At 36.8% G+C, this 20,160-nt stretch overlaps 1 protein-coding gene across 2 annotated transcripts in view; it reads right to left on the bottom strand.

The window, feature by feature from the left end:
• Positions 1-8,423: 8,423 nt before the first annotated feature.
• The window catches only part of slc6a5 (solute carrier family 6 member 5), a 29,101-nt gene continuing 17,364 nt past the window's right edge, over positions 8,424-20,160 (bottom strand). For both annotated transcript variants that reach the window (XM_026910028.3, XM_034308863.2), the window contains exons 11-16: positions 19,700-19,812; positions 19,432-19,563; positions 17,745-17,844; positions 15,356-15,456; positions 14,180-14,347; positions 8,424-13,643 (exon numbers count right to left, since the gene is read on the bottom strand). In XM_026910028.3, coding sequence (XP_026765829.1) covers positions 13,491-13,643; positions 14,180-14,347; positions 15,356-15,456; positions 17,745-17,844; positions 19,432-19,563; positions 19,700-19,812 — 767 coding nt within the window. In that variant the 3' untranslated portion in view covers positions 8,424-13,490. The remainder of the gene's footprint in view (positions 13,644-14,179; positions 14,348-15,355; positions 15,457-17,744; positions 17,845-19,431; positions 19,564-19,699; positions 19,813-20,160) is intronic.

The following is a 20,160-nucleotide window of genomic DNA, read 5'->3' as shown; positions in this document are numbered from 1 at the left end:
AATTAAAAATTAAATAAAAATTGTTTGCCAGTGGGGGGCTCACTCCCCTCCTCTTTCCCATTGCCCCGCTCACCAGCAGCTAAACAGAGAGTCATGATACTCTACGCCCAACAGTGTCCTGATTAATCTTATAACAGACTTGCGGTGATAAAATAATCCATTTATTTATACTGATTGAAAATGTCTGATAAGTCGATTTCCAGTGTACTGCTAGAAAAGATTAAATGAAGCTAGCCCTCCTAGACACAGCTACATCATACATACATTGCTTTTATCAACCGGCAGGAAAAAAAAAACAGAAATTAATTAACTCATTTTCTTTTTACTAACATAAGATATGCAGCCACAAAAAATGTTTAATCAGTCTTTTCTACTAATTAGTATTTACAGACCTCCAGCGGGGCTGTATTCTGAATGTCTACATGAATTTGCAGATTTTTTGTCTCAAACCTGGTTGTTTCTGTAGAAAAAGCAGTAATTGTTGCAAACTTCAATATTCATTCTGTTAATCCACAGGGTCCTTCCAGAACTGCATTTGTGTCCATTATTGACTCAGTAGGGGCTAATCAGAACAAAATGAGTCACTTGACCCTTGTCAAGTAGCATGAGGCTCAGAGTTGTTGTGCAAATCCTACTTGATGGAGAACAGCCTACTTTATGGATGCAGCCATGAACTTACCCACAGCAGACTTTCTTCATTTGGCTAGGATGCTGAGTGGGTATTTTATGCTTTGATTTGTACCATAAAGGGACTATACTGTCTAAAGTCAGGCTAGCCAACTAGGCATACCTGAGAGGAGTGTCACTTTCGAACTATTGCAAAGCAGTGACATGGTGGTTACCGTCCATCTTCTCGGGACAGTATAGATGATGGTCAATTATCATTATCATCTGATTATCATCCTCATAAAAGTACAGTATCAGCAAAATCAGTGCTATATATTTTCTGTTATTCATGAGAATGACCAGAGGACAAGTGTGAAAATGACAACACGTGGTCGTGGTCACAAGGTAATGACTTGGCAAGGAAATGAGCACACTTCTAGTAATCTTGATTACTGCAGTTTTTCTATAGTTATTTGTTCCAACAGCAGTTGCTGCTGATATTTGACTAATTGACTTTTACAATAGTATTCATCTTCCAAGAATGCTAAAGCCACTATACATCTTTTCAGCATATACAAAGCATGTAGAGCTAATGGTCTGAAGAAGCTCATTAGAACTTGGGTTCCTTTGCTAGTATAGTCCAGTGGACCAAAGCCTATCAATAATTGGGTCTATAGAGAGTAGAAGCAACTTAGATCTACATCCAGTTTCCCCTCAAGCTCAATCCATGACAGACAAATAATTTTTGCACACCTCTCATTGACATTTACATTTATACCTTATTAGTCTTGGGTAATTATCAAAAGGGAAAGCGCTTGTGTAGCTGTTACAGTTGACTGTAGTTGATTTGTAAACTCTCCTATTGATTTTAGAAACAAACTCTGTTTTAAAATGAAGAAACAGTGTATAACGAACCAAAGAAGTCAATGCTGGAGTGACTGAAATGAAAGACCAGAATCAAAGACAAGCTAAACAACAGATATTTGCATCTCAGCTCCCATCACTCAATTTGTTTTGTAGTTTGGTTTAGCACATGGCCAAGTGGACCAAAGAAAATCCACACAATCTCTATTCCAGCTATGCTAAATTTTGCATTGATCCCACTGATGATGTGCAAAATCTGTATTATTACCATCCATTAACTCAAACAGCTAGTGTATTTGTGTTGTATGGTAGTTCATTGTTTTCCAACCCTGCTCCACTCTTCACAAGGACAAATTGAATGTTATTGTGTGTTTGCATGCATTAGCATATTATAATTAGAGAAAACCGGTAGTATTGCAGTAGAGTTTTTCTCTTTAAATCTTCTATATCACAAAGTGAAGTTATCCACTAAAGAATGGGTGATACTTTCATATAAACTGTTCATGGTAAGTGCAATCTTTGTGGAACCATCCACATCAAGCTTTCTTTTCTGTCTTGGGTATTTTGAGTGACACAGGACTCTCAAATCAAGGAGACGACCCAATTGTTTGTACCAAAGAGCCTTGTGGAAATGATATTCCATGCAGCTCATCATAATCCCATACCGTAAAACACTAAACCATCTCATGGCCCGAACTACTGGCTGGGCATTTGTGGCAATGTTCGCAGGTGATGTCAGGAATATCATCTGGTCTCCAATGGCCACCTAAAAAGCCCTATTGCGCCCCCTTCCATTGATTGAAGTCCCCTTCAAAAGAATTGGTATGGACCTTGTTGGGACATTAGAACTTCTGAGTTATCTTCCAAGTTCCTGAAAGAGATCCTGACTGACCAGGGCACTTCATTTATGTCATGCACACTTAGGGATTAAATCGATTCACACCAGTGTTTATCATCCGCAAATGGATGGGCTGGTTGAATGGTTTAATCAAACCCTTAAAAATATGATTAGTAAGTTTGTTCATGATGATGATCGGCATTGGGATAAGTGGTGTGAACCCCTGTTACTTGCAGTTTCAAGGCCCCACAAGCCTCCATGCGTAATTCGAATTACTGTACGGGCACTAGCCCTGCGGTGTCTTAGATGTCATTAGGATAAATTGGGAGGAGGGACCTTCTAACAGCAAAAACAAAATTCAGTATGTTCTGGACCCGAGAGTGCAACTTCACACCTTAATTCAACTAACACATGAGAATTTGTGTGAGTCCTAAGAATGACAGTCCCTACTGTATGACAGGAGTACTTGGCTATGGGAATTTTCAACAGGAGATAAGGTACTATTTGCAAAGTGGAATGAACCCTTTGAGGTCACATGGCCAGTAGAAGACGTGAGGTCATGCAAATGGATAGAGGTGATGCACTTCAAATATACCAACTCAACCTCCTGAAACCACAGAGAGAGTTGGTTACTGTGGCTCTGGTGATGGTGCTTTCTGAGAGAGAGAGGTGCTAGGACTGGAGGTAAATCTAAAAGGTGGCCCAATTCATCTCAGTCCCCTATGAATACCACTTCTCACTGTCCCAGGCAGCACAGGTTGTAGGCAGCCAGCCCTTCTATTTACCTGAACACAAAAAAATGTAGTACGAAATGAACTCTAAGCTATGCTCGACATTGGCGTAATCGAGGAGTCCCACAGTGATTGGAGCAGCCCAGTGGGTTTGGTCCTCAAGGCTGACAGGTCAGTCTGTTTTTGTGTGGACTTTTTTGTCTAAATTTGATGCATACCCAATGCCACGTATTGATGAACTGCTTGACAGGTAGGCATGACTCGCATTTATTTGACACTTAATTTAACCAAGGGGTATAGACAGATTCTCTTGACTCCAATATCCCACAAGAAAATGATCTTTTCCACTCTGTTTTAGTTACACCAGTTTGTCACCTTTCCATTTGGTTTGTTTGGATGTCACTAGCCCGCTGACTGAACTCACTAAAAAGGGAGCACCAGATCCAGTCCAGTGGATGAAGCCATGTGAGCAGACTTTTTGCCAGGTACAGGCAAGGTAAACATTTTTGTGTGGGGACTTGCTGCTGCATTCTCCTAACTTTTCCTTCCCTTTTGCTCTGCAGGGAGTGACCAGTATTTGCCAGATATTCCTAAAGCTCCTTTAATGTTGCTGTAGATGTCTTGGCATCTTTCCTGATAACCTTTCATCTTCCTTTCATCAAATTTATTGATCAATCAGATTATTAAAATGATTATTAGGCTACACGAACCTGCCAAAAAAACTGTACTCTATTGCAATGTTTAATTTGCCTTCAATGTTATCCCATTTGCAGTAGCACCCCTCACCCTGCTCCCCTGAGGCTCAGACATGCTCAAAAAGTGTGACATTATGCAATATGTAACATCATGGTAAAATCCACCAGCACACACCAATACACCATTTTTTATATCATGAAGAGCTTAAAGATAAACAGTCTAAACAGTCTGAGGTTTCATTTACTGACTGGGAGCTTCACAAGGAAAGATCTATCTTTATGAATAATTCACCAGACAGGCAGATGTTCCAACAGGTGCTCAAAGCTTTAATTTATAGAGTTTATAGATTTACTGATAACACTCAGTGGTTGTTGATGGTGGAGTGGCAGCTTATGTCCCTGGGTGCTCTCTGAAACAATATACACCCTTAAACAAAAAACTCTCTTCTGATTATCCCACATGGAAGATTTGTATTTCCCAAAACCAGTTTATTCCCATGACTCAATCTTGCTTCAGTGGATAATCTCACTTATGTGTTGTAGTCTTGTACCAAAGAATGGCTTGAATCATAAAGAGTACTTATTCCAGGACTCTTATTTACTCATATTCAGTTGGTGCCTAAAGTCCAAAAGTTACATTAATATTTACTAAGTTACTTATATTCAGAAAGGGGCTCCAGTTTTCTGGGTGGCCCATTCAGCTTATTCAAATTACCTGGTTGTAGTTTACGCCTCAGAGGCTGACTTGTTTTTGAATTTGATATTTGGGTTGAACCCATTCAACTGAAGTGACCAATCTAAAATCTATTGTTTAGTCAATAATAAATATAATCATTTTTAAAATGTTGGGTGTGAGTTCTACCGTTAAATTCTAAACGGTATTTAAATTTAACTAAATTTAAAAAAATTACGGATCCCTTTGGGTCTCCAGTCCCTATAAGAACCATTGAGCTAGATCAAAACCTGTAAGCACAAGCATTTGCCTTTTATTTTAATTTAATTAAAAGCATTTAGCAAAGGCAAAAATAGAAAGGACGTCCTGTTGTTTAGAAGATCAATTTCAGTAAAAAGAAAGCAAGTCAGTCCTATTAACTGTAATAAAATGAACATTTACTGGACCATTGTACAGTATATCTTATTTATGATGAATTGTATTTATTCATTATTTCCTTTTTGGTTAATGCAACATATCAGATTCCCTACCAGCATCAATATATGATATATCCATCTACTTATCTTTCTGTCTGTGGCATTTTTTAGAATTCTTCATGTATTATCTGTAAAAAATAGTTCGATCTTATTTAAAAATATTTCCCTTGATATTAAAAGTTTGTTACCAGCTGTTCTACAAGAATCATCAAGGTCAAAAATGGAAAGAAATATCCATTTAAAAAGGCAGCGCTTCTTTCTTCAACTTCATCGCAAATTATGGCATTTCAGTATTATTAGCATTAATCATAGCTTTGAATTTCTTAAATGCGGGTTTAATAGCAAAAGTTTAGTAAAAACATGTTGTATCACTATGCAGTTGATGTGTGTAGCTTCACTTTTTTATATGCAAAACTACAACACCAAAGCATTTCATATGCAAATAGGAAAATTTTAATATTTTATACAGTTCTTTCAAACTTGTATTTTAACTTGACAGCAACTGGTTATTTGAAAATGCTGAGGACAACCTTGACTGGCTGTAAGTGAAGCCATGTTAAAGCCATTTTATGTATTTTGATTTTTTTATACACTCAACAGATGCTCTGATGGAAGTTTAAAAGTGGACATAACAGATGTGGCACTTGGCTGCATTAATTTTTTTTATCTGGGTTTTGATATGAAAAGTGCCTGAAGTGCTGAGGTCCTGAATGTAGTGGATCCTATAAAACTTGAATTCTTTACAGTTATTTACATAGTGATAGTTTCCATCTTCTCCTGATGGTGAAAAAGTGCTTAGCACCAACAAGCCAGAAAAAAAAAGAGTTTCCAAAATTTAATGACCTTTCTTTTAATGTGCAAATGGGGTGCATATATGAACATTAAATACTGTCACCTATTTAAATAAACAGTTCATCCAATAATGAAATGGACTGGACGTGTTCCCCTTCCCCCACATGGATTTGTTTGACCAAGACATGTTTGGTATTTTTCTGGTATTTGATGAAAGTATTTATGTATAAGGTATGAGCTATTCTCATTTGTTAACAATGCAAAACTAAAGACGCAAACTTGAGACACAAAATTACATTTGGTGTAGGCTACTTTGCATTGTCCAATTATTGTACAAATAATGTGGACACAGGCAAAAAAATCTCAAGTCAGGAAAGAAGTCTATCTTTGTGTGTTAAATCTGTGGTCTTAGATCACTTAATGTGATGCGCTCACCGTCGGCCAATTTAATGCACCCAAATCTTGCTAGATACATTTAATCTTTTTTTTTAACACAGTTCTCCCACAGTATTTGCATTTTATCCTGAATCTACATTCCTGTTTTGGCTAAAATGAGCAAAAATGCAATTCAGAAAATGTACTTCTCATAACCTGATTTAATGTAGCTGTAAATGTGAATATTTAGATGTGGCCAGCTTTTCACACCTTTTAACATGCAGATCACAGTCTCAGATTTTCCCATTACCAAAGGTTCAAAACTGCTTTTTCCATTTCCTTCACAGGTGAATATGTGTGTGAATGTGTATGTCTGAGAATATTAGAACACCTCTGAATATGTGCTTAACCTCAGTCTGCCCTACACAGAGTGCACTTAACTTAGGGTTAAGTTTAAGGATTTCACCTACACAAGATTTTAAATAATCAGCAGCTCTTTGTTCATCTTGGGCCAAACTGCCCCGTTTTCATTAATAATCTGTGCTATGCTAATGTTTCCAACCAGATAGCCACACATACAAAATCAGCCAAGCTGCATAAAGAAAGCAAGGGATCAATATTACATAATGTGAGCTGGAAAAAAATAAAGCATTGTAAACACTGATCACAAAAACATTTTCCTACAGGAGCTATATCACTTGTTCATTGTTAATTGTGATAATTAATAATAAATGGAGATGAAGAAGGAAAATGTATCTTTATACAGTGTAACTGATCTATTTTGCTTTTTAATGTAATATACACCAAAGAAAGAACAGGGTAAATAAATGTACTGTTAATTTCATAAAACCTGATGAGGGTGTAAGGTGCAGGAGGCGTTGCGTGTACTCCAAATGTGTTTATGAACATTGTCTTTAGGGGTCCAAACACAGATTGGGAAACACGCTGTAGGGCAATCCTTAATTAATGACAGACAACTAGTTTGGATGCTTTGTTTTTAGAGAAGGGGGCAGCAAGGATGATCTGTTCTACAAAGAGAAATGGAGGTTAGATCAGTTAAAAGAAACTTAGTTATTTTATACTGTAGCACAAAGTCAGGAATCATGTCTTTTTTTTTTTTTTTGGTTGTTTTTTTTTATAACATGTCATAACAGGTTAGAACATGTCAAATGATTTCTTATAGAAGCAATATTACTATGCCTACATTTTACCCTCACTTTCCCCACACAGATAGATGGGTAATAGAACTGGATTCAGGATTTCTCCCCCTATACTGTCATTGGCTGCTTCTCATAAATGTTTGTGTAATGTGTGCTTGCAGAGAATATCGTGCATGCTTGAAAATATTGAAGCATCTTTTCTGAAGAAAATTGTGCTGCTGAAGTGTTCACACTCCTCAAGCGGTCAGTGGGGGGGTGCACAGTGGTTTGGTAGCAAACATGGCTAGGGGTGGGGCTGTAACAGATCCCCCAAATTAGTCCACAACTGGAAATTGGGGCTAAAATCATGCAGTATGAATTCAGCATATACTTTCAAGTGTTCTGGCTAGTAAGACATTTGCCTCCAGAATGAAACACAGCTGTTTCCACGTTTAAGTCTCTTCTTTGACTCCTAATTTGTTGCCAGTAATCTTTGTAAGGTTCACAGGTTTCTAAATCAGTGGAGAAATGGGTTCAGTAATACAATAAGGCAGGTTGCTTGATACGTGTGTGAATGACTTAACAGCATCTTCACACAACACACCCCATGGGAAGGCATCATGGGGACAGTGGTAATTAGTCATTTGGCACTTCAGTGTGTGTGTGTATGTGACAGAGAGAGAGAGAGAATACAAAAGGTCAGGGTGGATTAGTAAGCATGGCAGACAAAATGCGACCAATTACATTATCTATTACAATAATGTAACATCTCAGATGTTAAGAGGTTTCACAAACCTTGACTACTGGGTTGTTTTCTTGTTTTCTTGATGGATGGATTTCAAAGATGTGGCTCAAATTGCTTATTTTTCTTACTCTTCTAGCTCATGTTATACAATGAATAATGCAGACCTTCAGCTTTAATTTGGGGTTATTTACACCCACACTGGGTGAATGGTGAATGGCAAATTAAAGCTGAATTGCAGCATTATATCTTCATGGAGCTTGCTTTGTTCTCAGGGGCATTGTCATGCTGGAACAGGTTTGGGTCTCTTAGTTCCCGTGAAGGGAAATTGTAATGCTACAGCACACAGAGACGTTCTATACAATGACATGCTTCCAACTTTGTGGCAACAATTTTGGGAAGAACCACTTATGCGTGTGATGATCAGGAGTGCACATACTTTTGGCCATACAGTGTATGTAAGTCAGTTTTGATAAATAAAAGTCAGAATGCTTTTGAAGTTGAAAACATTGACATTTATTTCTCAGTTTGGAGCTTATACATTTTCTGATTACTCTGGTTTTTATTACATTATTGGCAAAGATACTATAGTCGCATTTTTATACATAAATACAAAAATCTGAGGTAGGGCCTCAATGACATTTAAAATAAATTTTCACATACATGATATTATTTTGTGGCACAGGATTTTAAACCTATACACATATATCTTTTTCATTTATACATATATATTTGTATTTTTAAACCCATATTATGATGTGTTGGAGGTACGTATCTGTATCCATAGGCAGATTTCCCTCTCTTTAATAAAACACACAGAAATATATATTACATATGTAATTAGAGATTTTACCTATGCAATGATAGGTCCACAATAAAGTGCCAAAAGACACAACAGACATTACATTAGAGATCTATATGGAGATATATGACTGACTAGAAGCTACTTGGTATTGATATTTTTGAAATACATATGATATATTTTTTTTTAATTACCTATAAGGCTGATTGACCTGAACATACATCAGTGAGCACTACATGGAAAATGAGTGGCAGTATCTCTGTCTCCTAAACACATAGCTTAATATTGTCTTCTTCATATATATACGTAGGCTATTTATATAGTTTATATGTAGATATTATCTTTTATTTAATAAATATTTAACAAAATTCTCCTTCTTTGGTAACCTACTGGCCCTTGTTGGACCATAGGCATTTATTTATTAATTTTTTATTGTTTTTTTTTTTTAAGAAGGGGAAAAAAATCTATTAAAAAATTAAAGCCAGCTTGTCCTGATGTGAGGAATGCATGCAAAGGAGAGAAAGAAGGAGAAAGGGAGAGAGAAAAGGAGATAAAGAAGAGGACAAAAGAACACTGGAATAGCACAGATAAACACAAACAGCGCATGCAAGTCAGTCAGCTAGCTATTTATTTAGTGTCCTTGTGTTTTTATTTTGCAGGTGGGCTTCAGAGAAAGGAGAGACGTTAGGCCTAGAGAGAGCGAAATTTTATGCTGAATATTACATCACTGCTCAACAAAACTATTACAAGTCATAGTCTCCATTCTAAGCTCTTGCAGGCTATGACAATCTTTTCTAATTACTCTTCTTTCTTTGGATGCATCCTAAACCCTAGCCTATTATTAGCCAACTATTAGAAGGCTAGAATGCTGTTAGCTAGCTATTTAACAGGCTACAGTAAATCCTCTACAGTAAGAGACGATGTTCATATTATATGCTAGCATTTGGGACACTCTATATATGGAGATGAATATTATGAACAATTTTTATTTGCTCTGCTTTCTGCACTGTGTAAATACTGTTGTGTTTGGCTATGGTGTTCAGACATTTGAAATGAATTTATGAAATAATTGAAGTTTTGGAAAAAGAGCACATCTAAAGTTCTTTGTAGTTAACTGCCTATAAACTGCCTACAAATCTCCATTCCTCCCTTTCTCTACATGTGGCAGAGTTCCTGCACTCCCTACCTCCTCCACTATTCAACAACTTGTACCCAGGACGTCTCATTGGGGGGCCTGTCAATCTAGCTCAAAGCAGAAGCTGTCCAGAACTTCAGCTCACATCACAGAGTTCTCCTTCATTATTGCAGTTCTACAGTGACTCTCCAACCCATTTAGTTGAAGACATGGTCTGCCCTCAGAAATATAGAGCTATAAAGACATAAATATATGAAGAGGCTCTCACACAATCTCTTGAGTCTCTAGTCAACTTGCCAAAAAGTGTTTTCTAGCAAATCTGAACTTTGCATTCTGGAGGAAAAACAGACGTTTAAAGATGACATTTTTGCACTATATAGCTTATCCAGTACACACTGAATGTCATCATAGATATTTTTCATTTCCAGAACATTTAGGCAGAACATTGTATGTTATTTATACAAGGCAATTAATTTACAGATTATGTGTCTATGTCTATGTTTATATTAAACATAATGAAGATAAGTGATATTGTTTTGTTTTGTTTGAGATGGACTATAGGACAGGACATTGCATTAAATTCCCCAGGTTGTGATTTCAGTGACCAAAATGCATGATCATTAATGTTGATCTTGTTTCACTGTATGCAGTATAAAAATGACTATCCAATGTCTACAAGCAGAATTTTGTCCTAACATCTCCCTTTTGATGGAGCGTTCAGGGGTAATCTTGTGTAAAGCTTGCTTAATCATGGCCCTTACCAATCACAAGGCTGATGATGCTTGTAATTCTCACACTGCCTTCATCAGATAAAAAAAATAGTGCACCTGCATAAATGGTCTCTTTGGGTCTGAGCAATGTGTGACTAAAATCCACATCCAGATAGTTCTGGATCAGTCTGTTCGAGTGAGTTCATTACTGTCTAATTTAAGCTTTGATGGATGTTTAACTGAAGTATGGTATCATACTAATATTTCTCTATTGCCCCATATAACATAATTTTATACTGCATTGTCTGGGACATTATTCCACCTGAACTGTGCGCCATTTTCTTAAAGACACATGTCTAGACATATTAACATACAAGACATGGATGGGTCATGGCAAAAGCCGTCCACAGTTCACTTGAATGATATACAGTACATGGCATAACAGCAGGATTGCCCCAGGAAGCTATTACCTGATTTTGTGGACTCTAATGATATTTTACTGTTTTTGCCTATTGTAAGCATGAGAAATGGTACAATATTACCACAGCACTGAGTAGTGATAAATATATAAAGAGGCCATTTGACTCGTCTGTCCAGTTTCTTGGAGCTTTCTAACAAACCTGCATTTTTTCCTGAGGGAAAAGCAGATATTTAAACAAGGTATTTTTGCACTATATAGGCTACACTGACTGTCAGATATTTTTCATTATCTGCCGTCTATCCCAGGCTGCTAACACTAGATGGCTATTTAGGAACATAGTTACTAAGGAATGCACTTTTAGACACACGCAGACACACACTCACACACACAAATTTTGTGGTACTAAATACTTAAAGCAATTCATATACATAGAATATATTTATATATATACTATTATTTTTTTCTCATGACACCTCATCTTTAGAGTCTAACATATGACATATGATTGCAAGTCAAACTTCATTTCACGGTGTGAGAAAGCATGCGGTGAATCTGGACACACCTGTAAATCTTAGTGTTAGGCTTCAGCTTTTGTAGCTATTTTTAGATAATCATCGTTGATTGCTTTAGAATTATACATATATATATATATTAAACCTCTGAGTTGTAGTACAAGGTCATTTTCCTCATGGCTTCAAATGTTTAAGAATTGTCCCCAGGTGTGAATATGACTATTGACCAGAGACGATATAGTGTTATTGTCTGTGTTATTATACATCAGATGTCTCACTAAATCATGGATGTGAGATATGAACTGGTTAAAGAATGTAACCTTCACATGAAGTGAAAGTTACTTACTATATCTGTAACATAGACGTCATATGTCTTTAACGTTCCTGCGTCCCCTATCAGGCTTTAGTATAGTGTGCTGATTTATGTTATCACTAAGTGACCTATTTTTTGCTAGCATGCTATAAGCTAGCTACTTAATAGTCTACAGTACAGTGTCTATGTGCACTGTCTGTACACCATCTTTTTGATTATTGTTGGCTAACAACAAGTGACGACAGGTATGCTGTTCTCATTTGTAGCTATTCTTCTGCATTTAAATAAATATTAAAGAAAGATATGGGTCTGAATAATCTAAATTCACCCTTTCATCATTCAGTGAGGAAAAGCACATTATTATCTCGCTAGAAATTTGATTATAGAAATATATAGGGTCATTATCCATCTCTGAAACCTGTTTTTATGTTAGAAGCATTTGAAAGTCCAAAAGTAATTTAGAGTTTTTGCAAGTAAAAAGGATAAATGAATCTACTTCTTCAGAAAAATAAGGCCAATGACAATTATACCTGAGACCCTGTTTCATGGCAAGACTTCGACGACAGATGTGAAAGAGAAGGAGAAATATCCCCAAACACCTTACTCAGAGACAAATAACTACTTTTGTAATCTACTGACATTGAAGGAAGGCGATGACATTTAACACACAGCTTAACTAACTACGACTATCTAAAATATATAAATATCATATTTATCAGCCGCACAGCTAACGACACACATGTTAGCACACATGCCACAATGTCAGTGTAGATTTTAAACATGTATATGGATTTATATCATAAAGATTCTCCTTTTTGCATAAAAGACACAGCAAATCCAAGTAAAGACCACAGACATGTAGCGTTAAATATATATGCTTTCACAAATAAATGCTACCTGGCCACTGAGTAGTTTTCTTAACATTATGGCTGAAATTGTCTGCTATTTAATGTGAGAGATTAATGTGCATACAGTTTTTAGAGATTAAATAATTGAAAGAAATCAGCAACTAGCTTTGTGCTTCTTGTAATGCAAGAATATAGGATTTATAAGCTAGCATAATGCTGTTCTTCTAGCTTTATATTTATTCTGAATTGTACAGCAACCTTAAATGACAGAAAAGTGCTGCACAAAATAAAAACTATTATTGGTATATTCAGAAGAGGTCAGAGGCACAAAGTTACGGATTTAAAGAGCAGGTAAAGAGAAGGAATAAGCCTTTAAATATAAATAAAAGTCCATCTTCCTTATGTGATTTGGGGATTTTCAGGACAGTTTGTTTGTGTATGAGAGGGTGAAAAAAGTATGCAGAAGGGTGTGTACAAGATATCCACCACTGAAATGATAGCGGCTTTGCAGCCCAGAAGAAAGAAAAAGAACTTGAGATTTTGAGAGAAGAGGGAACAGTGAAGACATGGGAAAGAGTGGAAAAGTTATAAGAGAAAGAGGTTTTTCCTGCTAGGAGGAAGGAATAAGAAGAACTTGAAGGTAGAAAATTGAAGTTGAAGAAACAACGGTCAAAGTGGCTGGAAGAGTTTAAACAGAGTTTAAGCCCCCAGTGAGTTCGAGCCAAGTCTGTTGATTAGTGCGTACTGAGGAATTAATAGAAATTGAGGGTAGACAAATGAAGTCAAAAGGTCAGAGGGCGACGGTCATGGATTAGAGGTCAAGGGCCAGACAGCTGGAAGTCTTTAGGAGGAAGTTTGAGCCCCAGTGAATTTGTTCCAAGTGGGTCAATCATGTTTTTATATCGCTCACCGCGATGCTTCATCAAGAAAGGACCCCAATCTGGCTGAGGAGAACATACAAGCTTCAATCGCTGCATAGAGAGAGAGAGAGAGAGAGAGAGAGAGAGAGAAAGTTTAGTTTTATTAGTTAATTTTAAAATGTTGAATTCCAAATTCAGTTGTTCCATAATTATTATTTACATCCAATAAATCCAGGTTTACAAAAATTGTACTGTTATTGTAGTCAAAAGTTGAAAATGAAATTGAGAGAAAGGTAAATAATATGGAGATGCAACCAGTTACCTTAAAGACCAACTGTTTCAGTTCATGCCCTTACTTATATCTGTATAATTAATCAATATTGAATAGTTCAAGGATAAACGTTCATATGACTTTAGCCTGACCCTAAATATCCTCTGATATTTGAATACATTGCACGGGAGAGCAAAAACAAAAATTAACTAAGAATATGCTTTCAGATTTTGTCTGTTTTACTCAGAAATGTGGCATAGAAGAAATGTACATTATAGTTACTTGCACATTGTCTTTACATTCAACTTCAATAAACTGTAATCCTGTATTACTGTTCTCATATTAGTACTGATATTATGAATATTATTATTATTACCTCGATGATGGTTCCTGGAGCAAGGTGCATCTTGATGACGAACATGATGGGGATCCAGATTACAGAGCAGATGACCATGAGCCAGCCAAGCACCATGGACCAGGTGGGGTAGGTGTAGTCCTCATAGGTCATCACCTTCCACTGGTACAAACTCAGCGCCAAAATAAACTACAACACAAAACAGAATAAAAATAAACTAAACAGAGCACAGAATAAATCTAAACTACTATACTGTGCATAAAAAAAATCTAAAGTACAACCCAGTACTAGACTTTGTCATCTCTAGTAGCATTCTATAAATAAATAAATAAATAAATAAATACAAAAATTTAAGTAAAAAATGTTTTGTGCCAAACTCCAATGAAAGCCTTAAATTTTTAGATACTTACTTTGTTTGTTTGTTTGTTTTGAATTTTTTGTTTAACCTCCATGCATCATGCAACAGTCCTATACTGTGTAACTTTTGGAATGAAAAAAAAAAATTCTATAATTTTGGTCTTCAACACTACATGTTTTAGACTTGAATGTAAAAAATGTAGGACATTAAAAGATTTTTTATTATTATTTCAGCCTTTTTTACTCATGGACAATCCATTTACTTTTTAATATAAGGGATATTTAGACAGAATTCATATATCATGCAATTCTAAGTCAAAATCTAAATAATCTGGCTATGCATATAAATAATTTGCATGAAAAGGTTAAAAAGCTGTTGAGCTAGAGAACTCATGAAAGCCAGGAGTGAGTGCTGAGTGAATGATTCAAAGACATGGCCAAGCCTACATCCCAAACTGCACGCTACCATTCTAAATAGTAGATCACTTCAGCATTGGTGCCTTTGTTTTGTATTGTTTGTGTGGTTTAGGACACAGCCATCCATCAAAATGTATGCACTTGCAGCCAACCCACATTATGAAATGCTCTTTCGCAAGTAGTTAGCCGTGAGAGGCCGAAATTCCAAAATCTTATATCCTGTAGCTTCAATAGTCTGCTGTTGTGTTCACACTCAAGAGCTGTAAATGTGCCAGCGACATTGTTTTCTCCCAGTCTCAGACAGTCTCTAACAGTCAATTTCCAGTCTTCAGTTTGAACAAAAATGCTTGGATGACAGTCAAAATGAAGGCAGAGAGGTCAGGAAAAAAGGGGGAAAACTGTTATGTGTAGAATCAAACATACTGTGAGAATGGTAGGTGTTACAAAAGCCCAACACATCCTCCAGAACCTGTTCGGCTGGAAACCAATCATCATTTCTATGTCCTCACAGAATCGCTGCAAGCCTGCAGAGAGAGCAAGAGAGAGAGCGAGAGAGAGAGAGAGAGAGAGAGAGAGAGAGAGAGAGAAAAGGGAAATATTGATTTATTGATGCAGCAGAAAACAAAGAACAAAGAAGTAAATAAATTAGGACACTAAAAAACTTTCACTTTAGTAAATTAGAGGCACCATTTTTATCCCTCCTGTAGTGTGTACTATTTCACAGTGCTCCATTTCATTGTCCCAGACTGCCTCTTTATATTTCATAGCATGAACATATTTTTAAACCTCCAATCTATGTTCCAAATCTGAGAAGATATACATTTAATATATCTTTTGTGATGATCAATATGAACAATCTTGATGGTAATGGAGCTCCAGTGATCCTCCCCATGGCATCCCCATGCCTCTTCCAGATGCCAGCTGTGTGCAGGTAAAAGTGGAAATAAGACATTGAGATTTACGTAGAGAGATTTGGATACGTATAATATCACCTTACTGCTACATAAACACCAAGAATTTGTTAAAGTTTTTTTTTTTCTTTTTTCAGGTTTTAGGCTTATCAGAGAAACTGAGTAAGCAGATAAACCTTCATGTTGGAAGATTTCTAACACTGCTTATTTCAACCCAATTTGTATAGTCTGCTAAACCGGGAATGACAAAAGCAACATCTAGTGGCCAAAGTAGGTAATGTTCATTCACATCTCAATGAAAATACCAAAATTTAACTAAAACTGAGGAAAAAAATGAGGTGAAAAGACACTATGGACACTGAGTGAGATCAGTTACAACTGTGGTTAAATTGTATTTCTTAATCAAGACTCCATTTACAAATACAGACTAAAGGCCCCCAGAAATGACAAAAGTCAAAATAAAGTCGTTACTGAAGATGAATGAACAAATGAATGATGAAAAAGGACAACACCGAAGATTTAGGGGTTTATCTGCCCATTGTATATACACTGAACGGCCACTTTAATAGAAACACCTGCTTATTCATGAAATTATTCACTCAGCCAATACAATTATATTGCAGCATCACAATGCATAAAATCATGCAGATACATGTCAAGATCTTTAACTGGGGGTCACATCAAACATCAGAATGGGGAAAAAATGTGGTCTCAGTGACTTTAACCTTTGCATGGATGTTGGTTTATTCTCTCAGAATTATCTCCAGTTGGTGGAATATTTCCAGATGGGCTGGTCTGAATATTTCAGAAACTACTGCTGATCATCTGGGACAAAACAGCCTCTAAAGTTTACACAAAATAGTGCAAAAAAACTAAAAAATAAAAATGAAAATTCCACTGACTGATATTTTGGCGAGCAGAAATGAGGAGAATGGCCAGACTGGTTATAGTTGATAGGAAGGCTACAGTAACTCAAAAGAGCATACACACTCTCAGACTCACACACTCACCAAGTGCTCAGAACAAAACAGGGTAAGTGAAGATTCGGTGAAGATCAGAAAATGAGGCCAGGCAATGAGCCTGTGCCCACTGTAGCCTCACATTCCTGTTCTTGGAGTCCAACTTGATGTGGTCCTTCTGCTGTTATAGCCCATCTGCCATCTAAGATGCTTTTCTGCTCACTACAGTTATAAAGAGTGATGATATTCTTCCTGTCAGCTCGAACCATCAACACATTTCTGCCCACACAACCGTACAACTGGACGTTTTTTGTTTTTCTCACTGTTTGGAATAAACTCTAGAGAAAAATCCCAAGTGATCAGCAGCTTGTAAAATAATCCACCAACGTCCATGCCAGCGTTAAACTGAGTTTTTCCCATGTTGATGTTTGATATGAACATTAACTAAAGTTCTTGATCTATTTCTGATTGATTTTGTATTATGCTGCTGACGCATGATTGGCTGATGGCATAACTGCATGAATGAGCAGGGGTACGTTTATATTTTTGTATTTTTTTATCCTGCCCCTTATATATCTTGTCTCAGTTTTTCATCGTCTGTTAATAATTTGTATGACTGTAATTCTGTAACTCTGCTGCAACCTCCTGCAGAGACACAACCTATTGCAATACAGATATGCATGTTGCACTGATAAATGGTCCAATTTAAATTAATATTAATTTAATTTAAATTAATAAAGAAACTGAATAGGAAGTAAGTGGAAATATTTTTAAGCATTAAAATAATTCAACTCATTTCTTTTTTTGTTCTTGTCATTTATTTTTTTTAACCAGCGGGAAGTTAATTCCCCATTCATTCATTCATTCATTCATTCATTCATTCATGCTTTTGAGCCATTAGTTCAGAAAAGTCATACCAAACAGTGAAGCTAATGAACTCACCATAGATGTAAGAAACTCCAATTAGCTCAAAGATGGCTATGATGACGAGAGAATAAGAAGCTGCATAGGTATCAACCAGCTGAAGCATGTACATGCCACTCTGTGGGGGTAAAATAAACACACACACACACACACACAAACACACACACAATGCACAGAGAGAAAATGACTGAAAAAACTACACAGCATTTATTAAAGACCAGTAAATTGAAGGAAATGTGACAAAATAAGTTTTTAAGCTGTATTATCACATACTTTTATTATTTCTGACTTTAAACAAAAGCAATGTTTGGTTACTAGCCTATTTTACAAAAAGGCTGGGAGTTGGAGCTTCATTTCCCTACTTTCTCATTCACTCACTTTCAGTAACCACTTTGTCCTGGTCAGGTTTGCAGTGGATCCGGAGCCTTTTCCAGGAACACCGGGCTTATGGTGGGATTATACTCTGGATAGGATGCCAATTCATAACAGGGCACAATGCACACACACACACACACACACTCACACCTAGGGGCAATGTATTTTAGCCAATCCACCTACTGGCATGTTTTTAGGAAGTGGATGAAATTGGAGAACCAGGAAAAAGCCCACACAGGCATGTGGAGAACATGCACAGAAACTCCATGATGACCTGAGCCCAGGATCGAACCCAGGACCCTAATCCGCTGCTTCACCTTGCTGCCCTGCTTTCTCACCATGTGTAAGTAACTATATTGTCTGATTTGGACAGTCAGATTATTAAAAACGTGTTACCATATGATCAAATGAAGTGCACCAAGCTGTGCCTCAGGTTTAAAAGGAAAGCTTACTAAGGATATCAGCAAGATAGGTCGGAGCTAGGCCATTTAGGGCTTTAAATGTCTAAAGCAATACTTGGTAGTCAATGCCGCACGTTATAGCTAGCCAGTTCAAATGAAATAAGAACAGGATAATGTGCTCTGACTTTATTTTCCCGGTAAGGATGCAAGCTGCTGTGTTCTGAGCTAGCTGAATATTTATTTGAAGAGACATCAGAGCAGCCACCAACGCACTGCAGTAGTCTAAACTAGGGGTTATAAAAGCATGTACTAGTTTCTCAGCTTCATGTATGGTACATGTATACCACATGTCTTATTTTAGATATGTTTCTTAAATGATAATATGCAGTTTTAGTGATGTTACTTATATGGAACTCATTTACATTCTACATCTATCCATTTAGAAGAAGCGTTTAACTAAAGCGGCTTACAATTGTGACAAGATATAATAGAGCAGTTTAGGTGAAGAGTTTCACTGAAGGATCCAACCATAGCAGCTTGTCAGTGTAAAATTTGACAGATGATGGAAAAACTACTAGCGTGATCACAGACTTACAAAACACTACAAGGTATCTCTCAATGCCTGACTTGCTGTGTTCCAAAGCAATGCTTAAGATCATCAACTGCTATCTTAACACTATTAACACTGTAAGGCAAGATTTGGTGTGAGATAGACGTCAACTTTACTTTTACTCGTTACTTGTTAGCTACCCTTATAGCTCCAGTGCAAATTTAAAGTGGTTTTCGCTGATCAACATTCAGTATAAGGGGAATATTTCATTCTCCAGTGAGCAATTCTTTTAAGCATTTTAGGATATGTGCTAGTGTGTATTCTCTATTCTCTATATACCAACTATAAGCTGTACCAGTTCAAAGGTCATGTTTCAAACCTCATTTATCATCGGGAAGCCCAGAATATAGAAGGACACACAGCACACCAGGGTGAAGAGAGGCTTGTGCTTGCGCAGATATTTGGGAAATTCATCAGCTACAGATGTCACAATAGTCTCGATGGTTGCAAACTGTAGAGGGGACAAGAGTGTGTGTGTAAATACAATACCTATACCAATATAATTGCCATTCTCTGTATCTCTCTCTCTCTCTCTCTCTCTCTCTCTCACACACACACACACACTGCATGGTTAGATAGTTAGTTACCATGGTATCCAGTCCAAGCGTGAGGAGCATGAGAAAGAAAATGATGGCCCAAAATGGTGAGATTGGCAGCCTGGTGAGGGCTTCTGGATAAACCACAAATGCAATGCCAGGACCTACACACACACAAACACACACACACACACAGTGAGAGAGAGAGAGAGAGAGAGAGAGAGAGAGAGAGAGAGAGAGAATGCAAATATATGCAATGCTCTAATTTACATAAAACTTAGGACAAACCTTCAAGCGAAATTGCTTAATTAGTAAGTTGTGCATTAAACATAAAGAATAGCATTTGTGCACCCTAACAGACATCCATTAGACACACACTACCCAGAATATACATTTACAAAAAATGTTACTAATGCCAAAAACCTTTACTAATTTTACTAATTAGCTAAAAACAAGTTTTCTAGCTAAACAACATTGGTGAAAAATAAGTAACACTGTTTGTGTACAAACTG

This window comes from Pangasianodon hypophthalmus, chromosome 11, assembly GCF_027358585.1.
Source record: "Pangasianodon hypophthalmus isolate fPanHyp1 chromosome 11, fPanHyp1.pri, whole genome shotgun sequence".
Lineage (NCBI taxonomy): Eukaryota > Metazoa > Chordata > Actinopteri > Siluriformes > Pangasiidae > Pangasianodon > Pangasianodon hypophthalmus.
This window is presented reverse-complemented; position numbering and strand designations above follow the sequence as displayed.